This window comes from Solea senegalensis, linkage group LG12, assembly GCF_019176455.1.
Source record: "Solea senegalensis isolate Sse05_10M linkage group LG12, IFAPA_SoseM_1, whole genome shotgun sequence".
Classification (NCBI taxonomy): domain Eukaryota; kingdom Metazoa; phylum Chordata; class Actinopteri; order Pleuronectiformes; family Soleidae; genus Solea; species Solea senegalensis.
Window position 1 is genome coordinate 20,896,725 of NC_058032.1, and position 19,374 is coordinate 20,916,098.

Consider the following 19,374-nt stretch of genomic DNA (forward strand, 5'->3'; position numbering starts at 1 on the left):
TGTCATCTTGATTTTGATGGAGAAGCTTCAGAGACATTTGAGGAAGTTGGTCAGTTATCACAGAGAGAAATGTCACATCTGCATGTTTTCCTCTTGGCCACTCATAGTTCATGGTCATAGATTCAGCAGAGAACGCTAATTACTCTCCCACTTCATGTTTTCACAACTAATAGCCTCCAGAAGATGCTCTGCTTACAAATGTTCTTTATTTTGCTGTGATATAGTCAGGTTTCTGATTAACCTGATGTGAAAAAAGTCATCTGATGCATGTATTTCTTCACCCTACATGGTGCAAGTGAACCAATTCTGATCTTTTCCTCCCATGTGGCACAAATCACATATATAATCCATGACAGTTCAAGCAGCAAAAACTGGAGTCAAATATGTCAGATCAGATTATGTGCGTTTGCATTTACAGTCAAGCTGACAGACCCGATATTCCACTATCAATGTGACTTGTGCGTCCTTGACCTTGAGAACACAGAGCATTTTGGCTGAGTATCTTATATGTGCCCTTTTCTCAGCACAGTCTAGACAATCTGAAAAAAAAAACTTTTCACACACTATATAAACACACCTGAGTGAAAAAGTAAAAGTACTCAAAATGTTTAAAATCAGATTGAATTTGTGGTTTATTTTAAGAACAAAAAGAAGAGAAAAGGATGTCTATTTTGTGACTTCTGCACAAATATTGTTACTTTATATCACTACTAAAATATGATATAAAATGAATCATAACTTTGACTCAAAAAATACATAATTTATAGCCTAAATATATGACCTATAAACACACACCCCCAGGATGTCCATATAAGGAACAAGGGTGAACCTGTGCCGCGTGAGCTCTCAGGGCTCAAAGTAAGACGGTGGTGAATGACCTGCATAACACTATCTATGATCACATGACTCTCCCTCATCTGTTGCCATGTCCACTCTGTGGATTATGTCCCCAAGTGTTAACCAGTGGATATGGATCACTTTTGAAAGACTTTTTTGAAATCTCTAGATCTCAAAATTCTTGAAGTTTTTGTTTTAACGTCATAATAACTTATTATTGTGGCTACAATTCTTAAACTAGATGATAAAAGAAGATTTGTGGCTTTATTTCTGGGCCAGCTTATATAATTATTACTTCAATAAAGTATTTGTAGCATAAAGCTATTGAAAAGCATTTCATATACAAATTTATTTTTAATTGCTCTGGTATGTGATCAGTACTTGTACTTGCAGATAGCACAGTACATTTATTAAGTTTCATGAATGATATCAGAATATATGTCATAATGACCGAAAGGAGAGGAGCAGTGACCCCTAGCTGACTCACACAAAAAAGACATACGGTATAAATGTCACATTCTGTTTATTACACAGATATAGAAAGAAGTACAGTTTATGGATTCATCAGATTATCAGTGAATTATAGGTTTGGTTACGAGTGATACTGTGTCACAGTTGGTCACCCAGTGTTGTCTCCTTCACTCCAAAGATTCTCCTGTCGACTCCAGTTCAGATACAACGGCTCTGGATGAGAAACAAGACACAACACGGGACACAATTCAGAAGAAGAAGAAATACCTTCCTGGAGCGCTTAAGTAAAGATGGTGATTTTGAGTTGGTAAAACAGTGTGAAAACCTGGCTCACATGTCTCAGTGACTCTCCTAAACACACAGGCTTCCTGTTGCAATAATGAAATAAAATAACGTGCATCTCACCTTTGCTCCTCGGTCAGTTTGAAGTCTGCCAGTGTTTGTTTTGCCAGCTCTGCAGTTGCAGGCAGACAGAAGGCTGCAGACAGCTGAACCAGGTCCACTGCTGTCTGAACAGAACCACTGCTGTGACACACTGACAGGAAGTTCTTCAACAGCTCGTCACTGCAGAATAACACAGCAGGAAACACACGCTTACTTACTCCTCACTTACCAACAAGTGAGAAACATGTTTGTGTTAAGAGCTGCAGTATGTATGTTTTGTTTTTGTGATAGTGACACCTCTGTGTGATCGTTGTGAACAACGATGGTTATAACATTGTTTGTATGCTGTGTCCTTCATCTGTCAGGCAACACTGTCAGACCCGCCTGAGGGAGTGTTTGTTTGTATACAGCAGCAGCACAGGGACGAGTGAAGAAGCATTTACTGCATCAAACTGCTGAACAACTGAGCCTTTAGAGCAGCAGGTTCAGGAAATGTCTTCATCCACAATGACTGTAAATGCTGTAGCCAGGCCTGTACACTCTAACACTGCTACACCAAACACAGAAAAGATGTTGAGCATGCACGCCGTGTGCTAACTTTAAAAACCAAGCTAGATGAAAAACACAGTTTCCGTGGAGATAAAACGCCGACACAATAAAAAACTTTGGCTGATTCACCAAGACTGGTTTTGGTGTGGACAGCCCCTGATAATAAACAAATCACTTCCTGCGTGCAGCACGGGAATGCTGCCAGGCGACAATAGACAAATCACCACTATTCTGAGAATCATTCGTGCGGAGGTGATAGATTTAATCAGCAGAGCGTGAACTCGTATGACAATTATTTGAATTTGACACGGATATTTGGTCATATTTAAAAGATACACACGGCAGCTTTATCTTATTACATTGTGCTGCTGCAGGTGTTAGAGATATTGTAGTCATGACAACCAGTGAGAAGAACTTTTTTAACTCATGTATCTGCTCTGTTATATCATTTTACACTCTGCAGTCACAACAACTTGTCTATCTAAAACCTTGATAATGAATAGCGTTCATAATGTACATTTATTTAATGCCTGACATCATCAGTCTGACTCTAAAGGCAGTGAGTCACTGTGACATACCACTGCAGAAATGGCGGCTTTGCTCGAGTCACTGGATTCATCTGTTTGACTAAATGTAGAGTTTCTCTTGCTTTGTGTGTGGTTGGAATTTGAGTGGAGACTCACGGTGGAACTCTGTTGTTGGACGTAAAGAGCTGCAGCATCTCCCTGCAAAGAGAACGACAGAGGGAAGATGTTTGACTCTACAAATAATAGTTTTTACAGAGAAAAACACGGTTATACAGTTTAACAGACATCTCTCTCTCTCTCGCACTCACCAGGCCTGTTGGGTCTTGTTGGCTCTCAGCAGCAGGGAGGTGATGTGTGTGAGGGACGTAGCGTTCCACTGCAGACTGGCCCTCCCTCTTTCATCGTCATACACACCCTTTATATCGAGAGCACACTCTGCAAACCTCTCCTGAACCTGCAGGAACAGAAGATCAAAATAAAAATCACACTGACAGTTGTCTGCTTCACAGCAGGGGACCATGTTCACACCAAGTGCTCCCCCCCTCCTCTCCCCTCCTCTCCTCACTGACCTCAGGGCTGTGCTTCTCTCTGGCCATGAGTGTGAGCAACTCCTCCACCAGCTGTGGCCTCTTATCATGACCAAGAGATCTGAAGTCTGTAAACAAATGGAATAATATCATGATGATCAGACTTCATGAGTCGTCATGATTCACACAGTTTAAACCAGATCAGGGGATGTCTTTAATGTTTACTTCACATTCATATATGACATTACATTCAACTTTAAACTCACCTTTCCATATTTGGGGCAGCAAATCAAGGCGGTTGTCTGCATCCAGAGCCTGTAGCAATCCTTTACACGCTTGAAAGCTTGGGTAGTATAACTACAAGATGGTAATTAGAGGCAATATTAATTTCAAACAACATGGTGGAGATCAAAAATTGGCCTCAAAAGGTTTTTAACAACACCGTGGTGTACACTCATACACCTGAAGATGAGAGACACTGTTATTTACTGACCGAGGGAACAAGCTGTTTGTACCACTTCAAGATGACATCAATGTGCTCCATCAAACACAACAGACTGAAGAAGCGACCGCTGAGGAGGAGAGAGGAGGAAAGATCAGTTAGTGAGGAGTGTGGTTTCATTCATAATGTATTTGTGACCAAGATCATGCCTTAGAACAGTGCTTCTCAAACTTCTTATACCACCTGAGGAAATAGTGAGCTTTCAAATTAACTTTAACTTTATCACCAACGTTAAAATACAGTGGTGCAAATAGGCCGAGTAAAGCTACGCAGGCAGATTTATTCCAAATAAGATAATTTGCTCTCTCATCATCCTACTTTTCCAAATGTACTTCAGACATACTTCAGTATAGTGAAATAAAATTGACTCTAATTTTCATCATTTAATTAATTAATTTATTTGTTATTGGTTTCATTTTTTATGCACTCTGGTCAAAATTCCTCAGCTCCACTCTGATCATATACCCGTGTATACAGTAGCACAGTAGCTCTGATCTTACCACCAGTACCACCGGAGGCCACTGAAAAGACTTTTAACACGGAATCAACTCGACTGAAACAGGATCTCGTACTGACGCATGCAAAACTGCGGCCAGCACGCGCCTGCCTGTCTATTCCCTCTAAGTTCGGCTTGGAACACCAATAACAGGGCAACGGTAGCTCAGTGGTAGAGCGAGTCATCTTTCAACTCGAAGGTTGTGGGTTCAATTCCCGGCTCTGCTAGTCTAAATGCTGATGCATCCTTGGGCAAGACACTTAACCCCCACCTTGATCCATGCTGTGCTGGCAGCATGTGAGTGGGTATGACGAGTATGCATGAAATGTGAATCACCCATGTGCAAAACTGTAGTGTACAGCAGCTTTGAGTGGTCATCAAGACTAGAACAGACTAGATCAGCTCATCTGATGCAGCTGTGGCAGACGTTATTCCTTTAAGCACTAAAGCGTCTTCTATACAAAGAGGTTCATACGGAGTGAAAACAAGAAGTGCGCTCTTAAGAATCTGTCAACAGGATTTACTAAGATCTACTCGGATCCCCTGCACTTCATCAGGACTGTATTCGATCCTCGTCATATAGATCTTTACTTGGATGTGGGGATAAAGCAGCGCGTAGAGAAATGATCCAGGTTGCTTTGGATACGGAGAGGCCGCTAGGAGACGGAGAAGCGCACAGCGCAGGAGCAGTGTGCTGGGAAAAAAGGCCCGTCTGTCTGCACCAGATGAAAATATTAATATTTTCATAGATTATTAATTGATTTATTCTATGCAGCAAGATATAATTGCATACATACAATTGCAATGCATTGACTTTAGTGAGGTAAATACACCCAGTCCCAGCCATAACAACAAAATGAGATTAAAAAAACAATGCTACAAGTGTTTCCTGTTTCCTGTTCCGGCCAAAAATGTTCATTGCGGTGCATCCCTAACCACAGGGACACATACAGAGACAAACAATCATCCACTCTCACACCAAGGTCAATTCAGAGTGTTCATACAGTACATGTGACTGATTAACAGACTAAAATCTGCCAGAATCTCTCAGCTCTTTGCTGCCACCAAGAGGTATGTAGACGTACAGCGTACATCTTTGATGTTGGTGGACGGTTTTCACTCACTAATAAATACCCCGTAGGTAGGGATCTCCCAGCAACCTCCAGTTATTACCCACGTCTGCGAGACTCTGTACTTTATAACCCAGCTCCATGTCTTTAGCGTCCAGACACTGTTGTGACAAAGATGGGAAATAGAGAAGAACAGGACAAGATTATTATTGAGCGCTCTTCATTGTCAGAACTTAACTCTGCAGAAACATACAGGACATAATTACAACACAAATATCATAAACATACTTACTATTTTCATTGCAAAAGAGAAGAATCGATCTAGGAAAAAATGAAAAGAGATCAAATCAGTCATGAAAACCACCATAGTAATGGGCACTGATGTGAGAAGACTTTATTGATCCCACACTGGGGAAATTCACATGTTGCAGCAGATAAAGGACAGAGAATAAAACAGAACAAAATAGAATAGAAATAGATCACAATAGAATAAATTAGAACAAAATTGGAGTGGAGGAAAATTTAAGGAAAAGGTTTTTATAAAATAATCTTTTATTAGTTCCACCATGGGTGAATACCATATCTAATACCCTGCACTGCTGGTATATATATATATACACACATAGGCTCCCTCAAACAGAAAGTAAGAACATCCACAAGAACAAATAGAAAGTTTGTGTTAAGTTATGCACTGCAGTCACACATTAAAATCACAGAATCACGGAAGCAGGAAAATGAAACATCCGCTATACTTTTCAGAATATAAAACATCCCTTGTTGGCACCACGTCGTATTTCACACATCACAGAAAGAATCCTGTGATTCTAGCCTTGTGTGCTTCTGTTTATTCGTTGGGTAGAAATACTGCTCAGTTTGCTGTGTTTACATTTACAGTTTTTTTCCGTGCGAGAAGTACCCAACAAAAAACCTAGTCTCACAACTCCAACTGTTCAGCCGCACGGAAGTGTGTGGACATGAGACACAAGCAGTGTAAATTGGCGGAGCTGTGCGATCATCTCGCTCCCTGCGGTGCTCAGTCACCCCTCCTTCCCCTCCCCACTCACTTATAACTCCATGCCCACATGAGTTAGCTTCAGATCAGGGAATTTAGTTACTCTTTAAAAAAAAAAAAAGGAAGAAAAAAAAAAACTTTACCATCTTCAGGGTCCTGACATGTGAAACTTGTTCCTTTAATTTCTGACAAGATATCCTGTAAGAGGTCAGTAGGAGGCTGACCAGAGGAGCCTGGAAGACAGAAAACGTCAATTTCAACATGCAAACAACAGCACCAGAGACTGTATTGTAATGTCTGTGTGCACTGTCACATCAATCTCACCTGATCTGTGAAAGAGTACCAGGATGTGCTCAAAGGAGGCCAGACTGGGAGCTGAAGGAAAAAACATTAACATTTGTGTTTTTTTACATTTCAGTACTGTCTTAAATTTTAAGAAAATATCAAAATAGAGTGTGAGTTACTGACACATCATTAGCTCTGACTTCACCATAAAAAGTCAAAGTAACCAGCCTGTCTGTCTGTCTGCCTGATAGACAGCTGTTTCCTGTGTAGTGTAGTGTGATATAAAAGTGCACATTTTCTCTATGGACTTTGGTGAGAGGAGAGAGCAATTTACAATGCAAAGGAATCTTCAGTTTGTGATTAGAGCAGGCTGTTTAATGACAAGATAAAGCAGGAAACACAAGCCCTCTGTTTGATTGTTACCTATTCCCACAGCCATCATCTCATTCAGGGTATGCAGAGCTTTTGCTTTGCCCAAAGAGCCACACAGTCTCAGAGACTTCAGGACACAGTTGAAGGTCAGCAGGTTGGGCTGAACTTTCTGTTGATTCATCTGCTTCAGTAAATCCTGCACGCACACGCACACACACACACACACACACACACACATTAATAAAGCCATTAGTTACTTCGCCTCACAGAGAGCTTTTTAACCATTTCAATACTTATATTTGGGACTCTGGAGGCCCTACCAGTCGCCAAAGTGTGGAAAAAGAATACTCAGTCATGTTTTCGTGGTCCCCCTTAGTGTAAGTATAGGCGATAAAACACTCAATGTTGAATTCCCTGCGCTTATGACGGCAGCATGCGCATTTCACCGCGAATGTTACCGCCCCACCAGTAAGTTTACTTGGAGAGCTCCACCTTAGCTCCACCTTGTCCCTGCGAGAGTGCAGGCGAGGGAGGAAGAGCGGTATTATGTCAACGCGGAGGGACAAGTGTGCTGTTGGTGGCTGCACAGTGGAGCACAGTGTTTTACAGAGGATTTTATATATGAAGCTAATGTGCCGGATAAAGTCAGCAAACGTGTGTTCGTGTGTTCGTGTGTTTGTGTGTTCGCACCACTTCACATCAGACTGCGGCCAGCGGTCGCCGTATTTAGTCAGCAAACGTATTTCACCGACATACAAACACACACATTGTTAAGAAAAGGTCAGATAGAGTTCATAACTGACCATTCTGACACATCCTAATTAAAAATATTTGTTCAGTACGTCCTCCATGACCGGAGCACAGAATCAGTCTGATACAATCACATACAGCAGCAGTTTATGCAGTGGTGCTGTCCCTATGTCTTTTTAACTGATTTTCAGAGAGAGTGCAGCACCACTGATTGCCAGCGGCGCGTGGCGAGCTGCCTAAACTGCCGCTGGACCCACAAAAAAATCGGGCTTCCTTTTTTCCGCTCATAAAACACATTTCTTGTAGGTTGTAAATTATATGTTGTTTGTTGTGAATCATTGCTGTTCACGTGTGGTGGAGAGTAAATCTGGCTGCCTGCGTGATGCAGAGGGGCAGACCTGACGCCACTGAGTGCGTAACCCCCAACACTTTGGGCATGTTAGTGCAATTTCTGGATCCCTTTTATGATGCTCAGCGTGAACTGGAGGGGAACAAATATCCCACTCTGCACCTTGTGCTGCTATGGACAGAACGACTCAGACATCACTCAGCAAAATGCCAACAATACTGCACAGCTGGCAGCCGTGCACCGCTATGGGGAAAAATGGTCTTCTCTTGACTTTGACCTACATCCACAAAGCTGCAACATTCCTGTGGCCGAAATGCAACCAGCTGCGGATGCTGCTGCTGACCAAAGGGCAAAGTCCCGCCTGTTAGCTGGGCCGGGTCAGGTTCCTGCGGACAATTCATGCTGGCTGTTTCGGGTTTGTGCTTAAAGACCCGCGGGTTGGGTCGGGTTGTAATTTTCAGGCCTGTCGAGAACTCTACTGATTGCCTTGTTAGGTTTTATTTTATGAAAATAATTGTTGGTTGCATAAATTATGAAAGAAATGATAATGCAACCTCTACAGAATACGTTGAAGGGTGTTACCTCAATCAGGTTCCATCGCTCGCTGTATTTGTCTCGGACATGAGGAGCTGCTAAAATCAGTGCGTTGAAGACGTGGACATCAGCTGGAGACAGAGTGTTGGGATTAATTTTCAGAAGCTTTCAATGAACACATTTTTAGCAACAACAATCCTGAAAATAAAATAAAAAGTTTTTCTTTTGTGATGGCAATAAGTCATAACTTAATAAATATAAAGCCCCTTTTCCACCAATTTATTTACCCGGTGATAAGAATTCCCGCTAATCTGTGCAGATTGGGTTTCCACCGCAACTCAATAAATTCTTGTCACAATTAGAGTGTTCTTGATGATTGTTTCCCAAAACCCGTTTGATTTTAATAAACAAGAAAAAAACTATAAAACAATTACAAGACGTTTGGAATCTCAGTGAAAGGGTGTGTGTGCAAATCAAGCTTCAAAAAAGTTTTCACTGACATTGCTCTGCTGCTCATGATTTATTACTTTACATCACCCTTGATGTGGAGGGTGCTTCAAAATTTGCATCTCAATTATTCGCACTTTCGTCCCGTCCAATTTAAGTATACCTTTAGAACGATACATGCTTTCAAGTCATTGTCTCCAAAAGTCTCTAATACAACCAGAAAGGTTAGAGCTAGATTTGTCTCTAGTTGCTCAAAAAAGAACTCACTAGAGGAGTCTGCATACTCGAGACAAACAGCTGTAAAATGTGTTCCACAAATCAGCATTCTTCAACATGTAGCCCCGCCCCTCTATAGTTCTAGGTAATCTAAAAAAGTCTGACTTTATCCAGGTAATATTGGTGTAAAACGTGCCAAGGTTTTTGAAAATCGGAGGTAAATGAGAAAAGTTCCTGTGGTGGAAAAGGGCCTATAGTCAATTTTCTATAGTTTTCCAGAAACAAGAAACAGTGAAGACACAGTGGACACATGAAGCTGAGACACTTCCCTGTCTGAAACATTGTTTAAAACATATCAGCTAATCACAAATGTTTACATTTGCTGTTAAAGCTGCAATGTGTAACTTAAAGTGAAATTATAAAATAATCAGGTGTTAATATTCTGTCTCTGTTTGTTCTTTGTGAACAGAAATAGAACATTGTATGTTATAATGTATGTGTACAGATAATGTATTATTACATGCTGTGCCTAAAAAAGACTCATACAATATCAGACCTGACTGAGGGAGTGTTGATGTGCATATAGCACAACTTTTCTTTTCTTTTTAATTCACCTTTTTGCTGTCTTGCTTTACACGCACAATGTTGCCTTTGTCTACTGACACAAAATCAATCACTTCCTGTGTGCAGTGTGGAAATATTGCCAGGCGACACAACATTTAAACACAGCTGGTCATGGTTGAGAAACACAGAGCTACACACTACATTTCTTAATTGAAATGCTGAAGAATTAAAACAAATCAGTCTTTTTTTGGTTCATGACATTTCATATTTATCACTTTTAAAGTGTTAGATTCAGATGACCTGCGTGTGAAATGTGGTCACATATTTAAAACTCACCAGTCAACCTTTCGTTAAGTAAGTCAGTGTACATGCTGAAGGCCTTGGCGTGGGCTCCATGCTGGAGAAACACACATGCAAATATGTAATTCATTTAAGAAAGACCAAATTATTATCATTTGCTTACTTATAACTACAGTAATTGAAATCGAGTGTACAGAATGTGCCCATACCTTCACCATGCCTCTGATTAGAGCAGCGTAACAGTGTGCGTCTCTCTCTGGCAGCACATTAAAGATTCTCTCTGCACTGTTGTTTTCTTCCCAGGTGCACTCCTGAGAGTCTAAATACTCACGGAGCTTAACTTTCCTCTTGTTTCTGCCTTCTACTGCCTCCTGAAAAACACACCGAGATACAGATAAACACGCATTATGAACCAATAACAGCCTGATGGCGTGTGTGAGATTGTAGCCGTCTTAGTGAAGACCGGAAAAATGATATGCCTACAGAAAGCAAGGACATTTTTGGAAAAGTGAGGACACTGCTGTTTCTCACGATTAAAGAAAGTACTTTTTCAGGGTCGCAGGGGGACAGTGGGGGGACAGTTCGCCAGTCCATCGCAGGGCTACACACAGATAGAGACAACAACCATTCACTCTCACACTCACTCCTATGGTCAATTTAAAGTGTCCAATTTCCGCGACCCTCTGGTGGAGGATAAAGCAGTAGATGATGACTGACTGACTTTTTCAGGGTTAATATGTGGTTTTAGGATTAGAGTTGTAATTGGGTTTAGGTTATTGTTAGGGAAAGGGTTAGGATTAGGAATTTAGTTGTGGAGGCGAAAAGTATGGTAAGGGACAAGGGACAAGGGAAAATGTGATGTCAATGAGTGTCCTCACTAAGACTGCTTTAAATAATTTAAGTGTATGTTACCTCTTCAGGGAGATTTTCTGACCTTGTCAGGACCAGGTTTCAGGACTACTGAGGCAGAACTTCAATGTGGTTAGGTTATGGTTGTGTTAGGGTTAGGCATTAGCTGGCTATGGGTGAAGTTGAAAATGACACTTTGGTTTGGCTGAATAACTGCACAAACCTGTGTGAGTGTTGCACACTAAGGCCTGAGTGTATTAGGGCATTACTGAAAGTGTTACCGCTGGCTGTGATGGAAGCTGACAGAACACTGCAAATATGTGATATTTAGGGTTTAAGGATTGTATCAGATTTTTTATTTTTCCCAATCCAGTTATTTTGACCAGCATTTGAGTGTCGGCTCATCCCTAACTCTGACATGCACTATCAAGGCTACCTAAGCATGTTTTGCAGGGACCAGGGTGTGTTACATATATCCTTTAACTTGCTGCAGCAAAAACCTACATTGAAGCATACTGCATGTTGACACACTCTTCATCAAGGAACATTACCCTGAGATCAGAAATGACTCACCACATCCTCTGCCTCTGTGTCCCCCTCCTGGACAGGGTTTTTGTCACAGTAAAGACAGATTAGATCTAACAGGTCATGGGTTGTTCTCATGGAAACTGTTGTGCCTGGAAGAAATGCAATAAGGACACTTAGCTGATCCAGTAGAATATTATAGTAACATTAAAGAGAGACAACATACAGTGTGTGTGTGTAAAGCCTGCCACACACTCGAGGATAATAGGACAGATTTAGGTCCTAACCTTGCCCTTCCAATAATTCTCCTACCTTCTGCTTTAAGTCTGATTTGAACAGATTATCCTGTAGTGTGATTGATTTTAATGTCATCGGACACATCAGAGTCTTCCTGATTTCAAATTGTAAGTATTAAACATTTTCGATATTTACGACTGAGAAGTGATTGGAGCATGAGCAGAACGCTGCAATAACCAAAGCAATAAGTTGATTCTTCTCAGCCATGACTTCATCCACAGTTTTTGTTTCTCAGCACAAGACAGCACACACGCAACAGCTATTAACTGACGATGCTGACAGTCCACCTCCATGTCTGTTCATATTTCTGTGAGATCCCAAATCCAGAGGGTCTCACCCACAGACTGTATATAAAAGTGGACGAAGTCTTACGGTTTGAAAAGTGAAATGCAGGACAGAAGCGGCAGTTCATTGTGTCTGTGGTCTCCAATCTTTTAGAGAGTGTGTGTCTGAGAGAGAGAGAGAGGGAGAGAGAAGGAGAGAGAGAGGGAGAGAGAAGGAGAGAGAGGGGAAAGAATGACTCCCAAGCCCCCTTCCCCCTCTCTGATTCCCCTGTCTTTAAGTGTCCAAAACCAGTGAAAAACGGAGAAAAATATTTTAAATGTGTCATATTTCAAGAACCGTTGATGATAGAGATTAAATCAGGAGGCTTTCAGGACCCACATTTAAATTTGTGAAAAATGGGTGCAGATAGAGTTTGTGTGTTCTCACCAGCTTGCAGTAGCTGGTCATACATATCAACAGCAGCTTTGACTCTCCTCAGGTTGATTCGTTCCTTCAGAGCCTCCTCGCTCACCTCCTCAATAAGCGGTGACACCGTCTCTGGCATCAGACACTACACACATGTACACAAGCATGAGAGAAAGAGTTAATGATGTCATTATAAAAACTTTTATTATGAAGCATTCTCCTAGGCCATCACTGCAACCCAGAGGGTCTCATCAACACACTCTATATAAAAGTGGACAAAGACCTCTGGTTTGAAAAGTGAAGCGATGGTAGGAGCACAAAAGTAGCAGTTAGCCATCGGGGGCGACTCAACTGGTTGCAAAAACAAGTCCATTTGAAAATTAGCTTCTCAATTGATTTATAACATCAGTTAATATTTTAAAAGTTTTCCCTTGTAGGAAAATAGGTCAGAAAATATGGCATATATGAGTGGACATCAGTGTGATTGATGGCTGGTATCATCCAATAGGTGCCTGGTTGCAGACGCCTGTGAACGTCTGGTTACAAAAACTGTTAAGGCACTGGTCAATTTGCAAATCTCAAAGTCTATTTCTATATTAAGTCTGTGGTCTCACCTAATAAAGTCTGCTTAGATGGGCTTGGTTTAAATAGAAAAATAAAAATGCACCGTTTCTATGTTTGTACAACTGCAATATAGCTAATGTTAGCACAAAGAGTCATTTACCTATTGAAACACAAATCCATCATCAAACATCATTTCTGTGCAGCGTGCACCGCAGATGTGTCTCTAATGAAGACTTTGCTTGCTTCAATCGCAATCACTTAATTCTTCCACTAAGGTCAGAGTGCTTATAAGTGACATCACTTTTTGAAAGCTAGGCATTGAAGCATCGAGTCTACATTGGAAAACTGGTGCCAATCCGAAATGTAGAATATATTCTATAATACAAGTGCTTGGCAAGTAACGATCACCAACACCTCCCATGGCTTCTTCTTCTGGCTTCTCCGTTTAGGGGTCGCCACAGTGCCTCCATCTTGTCCTCTCGCTTGTGTCCTCTGTCCTCATGCACAACATCCATGAACCTTTTCTGCAGTCTTCCCCTGATCCTTCAGCCTGGCAGCTCCAACTTCAACATCCTTTGTCCAATATAATCACTGTCCCTGCTCTGCACGTGACCAAACTACATCAACCTTGACTCTCTTTATCTCCAAACCTGAGTTGTCCCTTAAATAAGTTCATTTTTTAATCCTATCCACCCTGGTCACTCCAAGTGAAAATCTAAGCATCTTCAGCTCTGCCAGCTCCGCCTCCTGTCCTTTAGACAGCACTACTGTCTCACTTCTGTCTTGTAGACCTTCTTTTTCGCTATCCTTCTGTCACACATCACCACCCACTCCACCCTGCCTGCATTCTCCTCTTCACCTCCCTTGTCCACTGTCCATTGCTTTGGATGGTTGACCACATCCAAAGCACAAGTGCACAAACACCTCCTCCTAGCAAATATTCAGTGGCCATACTCGGTGGCAGAGAAAACTTGCAAAAACCACCTTATCATGGCTAAATGTATGTGTACCAATGTTGGCGTCTAATATTTAATCTTGTCACTATAGACACCTGTATTCACTAACGGTAGAGCACAGGCTTTCTTACTGGTATATGCGGCTCAGCAAAGTCTTCAGTGAAGAACTTGGGATTGCTGTTGATAAAGAACTTGGCTGCTGTTCTGCCAGACTCCTGTGAGAGACTGTACAATTTCTGCAGAGAGAAGAGAGAGAGAGACAATGATATGTCAGTCAGAAAATAGTCACACTGACTGATAGTAACTCACTTTTATTACAGGAGCTACAGTATATGCCCCAAAAAACAGTACATCATTTAGTTGTGATGACAAACATGATCTGAACTCCACAGATTTATTGTCACACATGAGGCCAGACTTGAGACTGTTTTTCCTTACTACCACCAGATTTTCCAAAAATTACTAAAAAACTAACTAAATACAAATTAGAATGATCAAATAACCCATTGTTAACTAATTAAGTCAATAATTAGTTAACAAACACAGAGTAAAGTCAGTGTAAAGTGTAGTGCGTGCTGACATACAAACTCAGTCAAGGTCCCAGGAGAGAGGTAAGAATCATCCTGGAACTTATAGTTGTATGCTGTAGGATCCTGGTGATGAAAAGCAAAGACAGTGAGCAAACAAAAAAATGGAAATGCAGCTTCATAGTCACAGTGATCTGTAGGAGGCATGAGTGCCCTCACCCTGCCAACAGTCGAAGCCAGAGCCTCCAGCACAGCCACTTTGCTCCTGTTTATCAAAAATTATTAAACATCAATTCACTGAAACAATTTAAGCAAATATACTGTAAATGATACATAACTTGGTTTGAGCTCATTGCTAACTGGCTATTATGCAACACATAAAACCTCAAAAAGAAAAATACTGATATAGCACATACCATGTTTTCTTTCTGGGGATAACAATATTCTCTGTAGATTCTGGAAAAAAACAGAGGAAGAGGTATGACTTTGATGCAAATGACATTTTAATCATTATTAACTACACTCTGACTGTCCACAGTCATATCTGGATCACCACACACCAATGATTTCTTCCTGTGTTCAAGTGTAAGGCAAACCGCTCAGTGTTGTTTTTGTTTCTGGAGAACAGAATTATTCCATCACTGTAACACCTTTGGCTATTTATGATGACTATATGTGAGGATGAAATTCTCAGGTTTTGGTCATCCATGTGCTGTCCAACAAAAAGCATGATTTTCTCACATTGGTAAACATTTTAATCATGATCACAACCCCATCTTTAATTTACCTTTATTAGCCTCCACGGCTGTTTGTCGCAGAGATGGAGTCCAACCAAAACTCCTGGAAGAAAAAAGAAACATGAATGAGCTGAAGAGGACTGTGAATGTAAGGCTGGATGATAGGCTGTAAACACAGAGTTTTGCTCCTACGTGAAAGTTAAAGAACATTAATACCACAGTTGAGTTTGTTTAAGTTTGACAGAAGACAATAAACACTTATGAAACAGAGAAACACACCTGAGGTAAACATTCATAGCAATTGTGTTCTGTCAAAAAGCATGTTTGCACGGTCTATACCATTATATCAATATATTTATATGTATATAAATATATTAAAATATTAAATATATTAAAAGTAAAGTCTGATTGAGATTTTACTTTAAGCTGCATCATAAAACCAGACAATACAGAAAACAACAACCACAAACTAACAGGTCACTAATTGAAACTCAATTAGAGCAGCTACATCCATCAAGAGAACACCTTTCTCTGTCCCTTAAAACTCATTTAAATTCACCTAAGGTGATCAATTCAGACATGTTCAAGTCCCTTTGAAGTCATGCCAGGATGAGAAGGCAGTGAAATGAAAAGCTTTTTTCCCAAGCTCTGTCCTCCTCACTCTCGGGCTCAGAATCAGAAGAGTAGTTTGAGAAAGAAGAGCATAGTGACTTTGATTATGAACCAAGAGTTTACAGAGATACGAGGGGAGCAGTCCATGAATACATTTGGACATGAAAGTTAATCAGTGTGACAACCTTCTGATGTACAAAGACGGGCAATTAGCTTTGGCATACAGAATCCAGTCAGTGATGAATGTGATTTAACTGGTGATAAAACAGAGGGCACTGTGAGGTACAGTTTCCAACTTTTTGAGGTATAGATCAGTTGAGTTTATGAAAAGTAAATCATGACAGTCCATTAGAGGCAGCAAAGTTGCAGTGATCAAAAATTTCTGCACCTGACAGGAAAAGCAGGATTCATTTATTTAATTATTTATTATATAAAAAGAAGCCTAGCTTTAGTTTTGATATAAGGTTAGTAACATGTAGTTCTCTGTATTTCAGTTACTTGAGCAGTAGTTATCTTTACATCCGATGTTACTTCTTTGATATTTAAGAACATCATGAATTTTGGTTTGTCTGTTTAATAAAATAGTTGGGATAAATATATATATACATATATACACATATATACAGATATATATATATATATATACATACATATATACAGATATATATATATATCTATATGTATATGTATATATATATATATATATATATATATATATATATATATATATATATATATATATATATATATATATATATATATATGTATATATATACATATACATGATACATAAAATGTGTATCTTCTTCTTTTCTTTTTGGCTGCTCCCTTCAGGGGTCGCCACAGTGAATCAACCTCCTCCATCTCACCCTGTTCTCTGTATCCCCCTCTCTCACACCAACTAACTTCATGTCCTCTTTCACTACATCCATAAACCTTCTCTTTGGTCTTCCTCCAGACTTCCTGCCTGGCAGTTCCAACCCCAGCATCTTTCTACCAATATACTCACTATCCCTCCTCTGTACATGACCAAACCATCTCATTCTGGCCTCTCTGACCTTATCTCCAAAACATCTAACATGTGCTGTTCCTCTGATTGTGACTCATTCCTGATCCTATCCATCTTCGTCACTCCCAAAGAGAACCTCAACATCTTCATCTCTGCTACCTCCAGCTCTGCTTCCTGTCTTTTCCTCAGTGCCACTGTCTCTACCATACATCATCACTGGTCTCACCACTGTCTTGTATATCTTTCCTTTCATTCTGGCTGATACTCTTTTATCACACATTACCCCTGACACTTTTCTCCACCCATTCCAACCAGCTTGAACACGTTTCTTCACCTCTTTTCCACAATCTCCACTGCTCTGGACTGTTGACCCTAAATACTTAAAATCCTGTAGCCTCATGGTTCCACTTGGGTTCCTCTCATTCACACACATACTATATTCTGTCTTGCTGCGACTAACCTTCATTCCTCTCCTTTCTAGAACATATCTCCACCTCTCGAGCTTTTCCTCCACCTGGTCTCTGCTCTCACCACAGATCACAATGTCATCTGCAAACATCATGGTCCATGGAGATTCCTGTCTAAACTGAACCGAACCCTGATGTAGTCCCACCTCCACTTCTCTGTCAGACCTACAGCACACCTCACCACTGTCTCACAGTTGGCATACATGTCCTGCACCAGTCTAACATACTTCTCTGCCACTCCAGACTTCCTCATACAGTACCAGTTGTAGTAGTTCCTCTTTTGGCACCCTGTCATAGGCTTTTCCCAGATCTACAAATACACAATGCAGCTCCCTCTGACATTCTCTGTATTTCTCTACCAGCATTCTTAAAGCAAATACTGCATCTGTAGTACTCTTTCTAGGCATTAAACCATACTGTTGCTCACAAATGCTGACTTCTGCTCTCAGTCTAGTTTCCACTACTCTTGCCCATAACTTCATTGTATGGCTCATCAACTTTATTCCTCCATAGTTATTGCAATCCTGAACATCTCCCTTATTCTTAAAAATGGGCACCATCACACTTCTTCTCCATTCCTCAGGCATCCCCTCATTCTCTAAGATCCTGTTGAATAGTCTAACCAGAAACTCTACTGCCTCCTCTCCTAGACACTTCCATACCTCCACAGGTATATCATCGGGACCAACTGCCTTTCCATTCTTCATCCTCTTCAGTGCCCCCCTCACTTCATCTTTACTAATCTCTGCTACTTCATGGTTCACAGTAGTCACCTCTTCTACCATTTGCTCTCTTTCATTTTCCTCATTCATTAGCTCTTCAAAGTACACTTTCCATCTTCCCATTACTTCTGTGGCACCTGTCAACACATGTCCCTCTCTATCCTTAATCACCCAAACCTGCTGGACATCTTTCCCATCTCTATCTCTCTGTTTTGCCAACCTGTATAAATCATTCTTTCCGTCCTTACTTTCCAACCTAGCATACAAGTCATCATATGCCCTTTGTTGCCACCTCTACCTTTACCTTGTGCTGCATCTCCCTGTACTCCTGTCTGCTCTCTTCAGTCTCCTCAGTGTCCCACTTTTTCTTTGCTAACCTCTTTCTCTTTATATACTCCTGCACTTTCCACCACCAAATGTCCTTATCTACTTTCCTTCCAGACGACACACCAAGTACTCTCCTACCTGTCTCCCTGATTACATTAGCTGTAGTTGTAGTTGTAGTTGAGCTCTCCCTGACAACCCATATTCTTTCTCAACTCCTCCCTGAAAGCCACAGAACAGTCCTCTCTTTTCGGCTTCCACCACTTTGTCCTTTGTTCTGCCTTTGTCCTCTTCGTCTTCCTTGTCACCAGATTCATCCTACAAACCACCATCCTATGCTGACTTGCTACGCTCTCACCCACCACTACTTTGCAGTCACTGACCTCCTTCAGATTACATCGTCTATACTAGATGTAGTCTACCTGTGTGCTCCAACCTCCACTCTTATAAGTTACCATATGCTCATGCCTCTTCTGGAAAAAAGTATTCACTACAGCCATTTCCATCCTTTTTGCAAAGTCTACCACCATATATACATATATATACATATATATATATATATATATATACTGAGGAAAATGATATTGCTATATTGTGTGGACATCCTTCATGGAGACATGACCTCCTGCCTGATGATGCTAGCTGTAGCTGTCAGTCAGATTCGTGCAGTGAACGAATAAACTGGCGTAAAGCGGACTGAGTAACACTATGATTGAGAACATAGGTGCCGACGTTTTCTCACCTGTGACTCCACAACTGCTCCAAGTTATTTGTCAAAAACCGTCCATTTCTCTGCATATAGTGCCCTACGTGCCTCCCGGACGCCGCCATGTTGACACAAACTGGGGGCTTCTGGGAAGGGAGAAACCATGTGGCCAAAGGGCAGTGGTGGTAAAATTATGA

General features: G+C 40.9%; 1 protein-coding gene across 1 annotated transcript; it reads right to left on the reverse strand.

Annotated features, from left to right (window-relative positions):
* Window positions 1–1,343: 1,343 nt before the first annotated feature.
* On the reverse strand, window positions 1,344–19,323 carry ptcd3 (pentatricopeptide repeat domain 3). Its single transcript, XM_044040970.1, has 23 exons — window positions 19,214–19,323; window positions 15,388–15,440; window positions 15,017–15,056; window positions 14,820–14,865; window positions 14,658–14,726; window positions 14,205–14,309; window positions 12,575–12,698; window positions 11,615–11,718; window positions 10,402–10,563; window positions 10,229–10,289; window positions 8,714–8,796; window positions 7,084–7,228; window positions 6,700–6,750; window positions 6,519–6,608; window positions 5,656–5,684; window positions 5,418–5,524; window positions 3,789–3,867; window positions 3,562–3,652; window positions 3,338–3,423; window positions 3,077–3,222; window positions 2,925–2,966; window positions 1,714–1,872; window positions 1,344–1,521 (listed from the first exon to the last, which is right to left on the reverse strand). The coding sequence occupies exons 1-23, from the start codon at window positions 19,300–19,302 to the stop codon at window positions 1,476–1,478; spliced, it is 2,007 nt and encodes a 668-aa protein (XP_043896905.1). The 5' UTR covers window positions 19,303–19,323; the 3' UTR covers window positions 1,344–1,475.
* Between the last annotated feature and the right edge of the window lie 51 nt (window positions 19,324–19,374).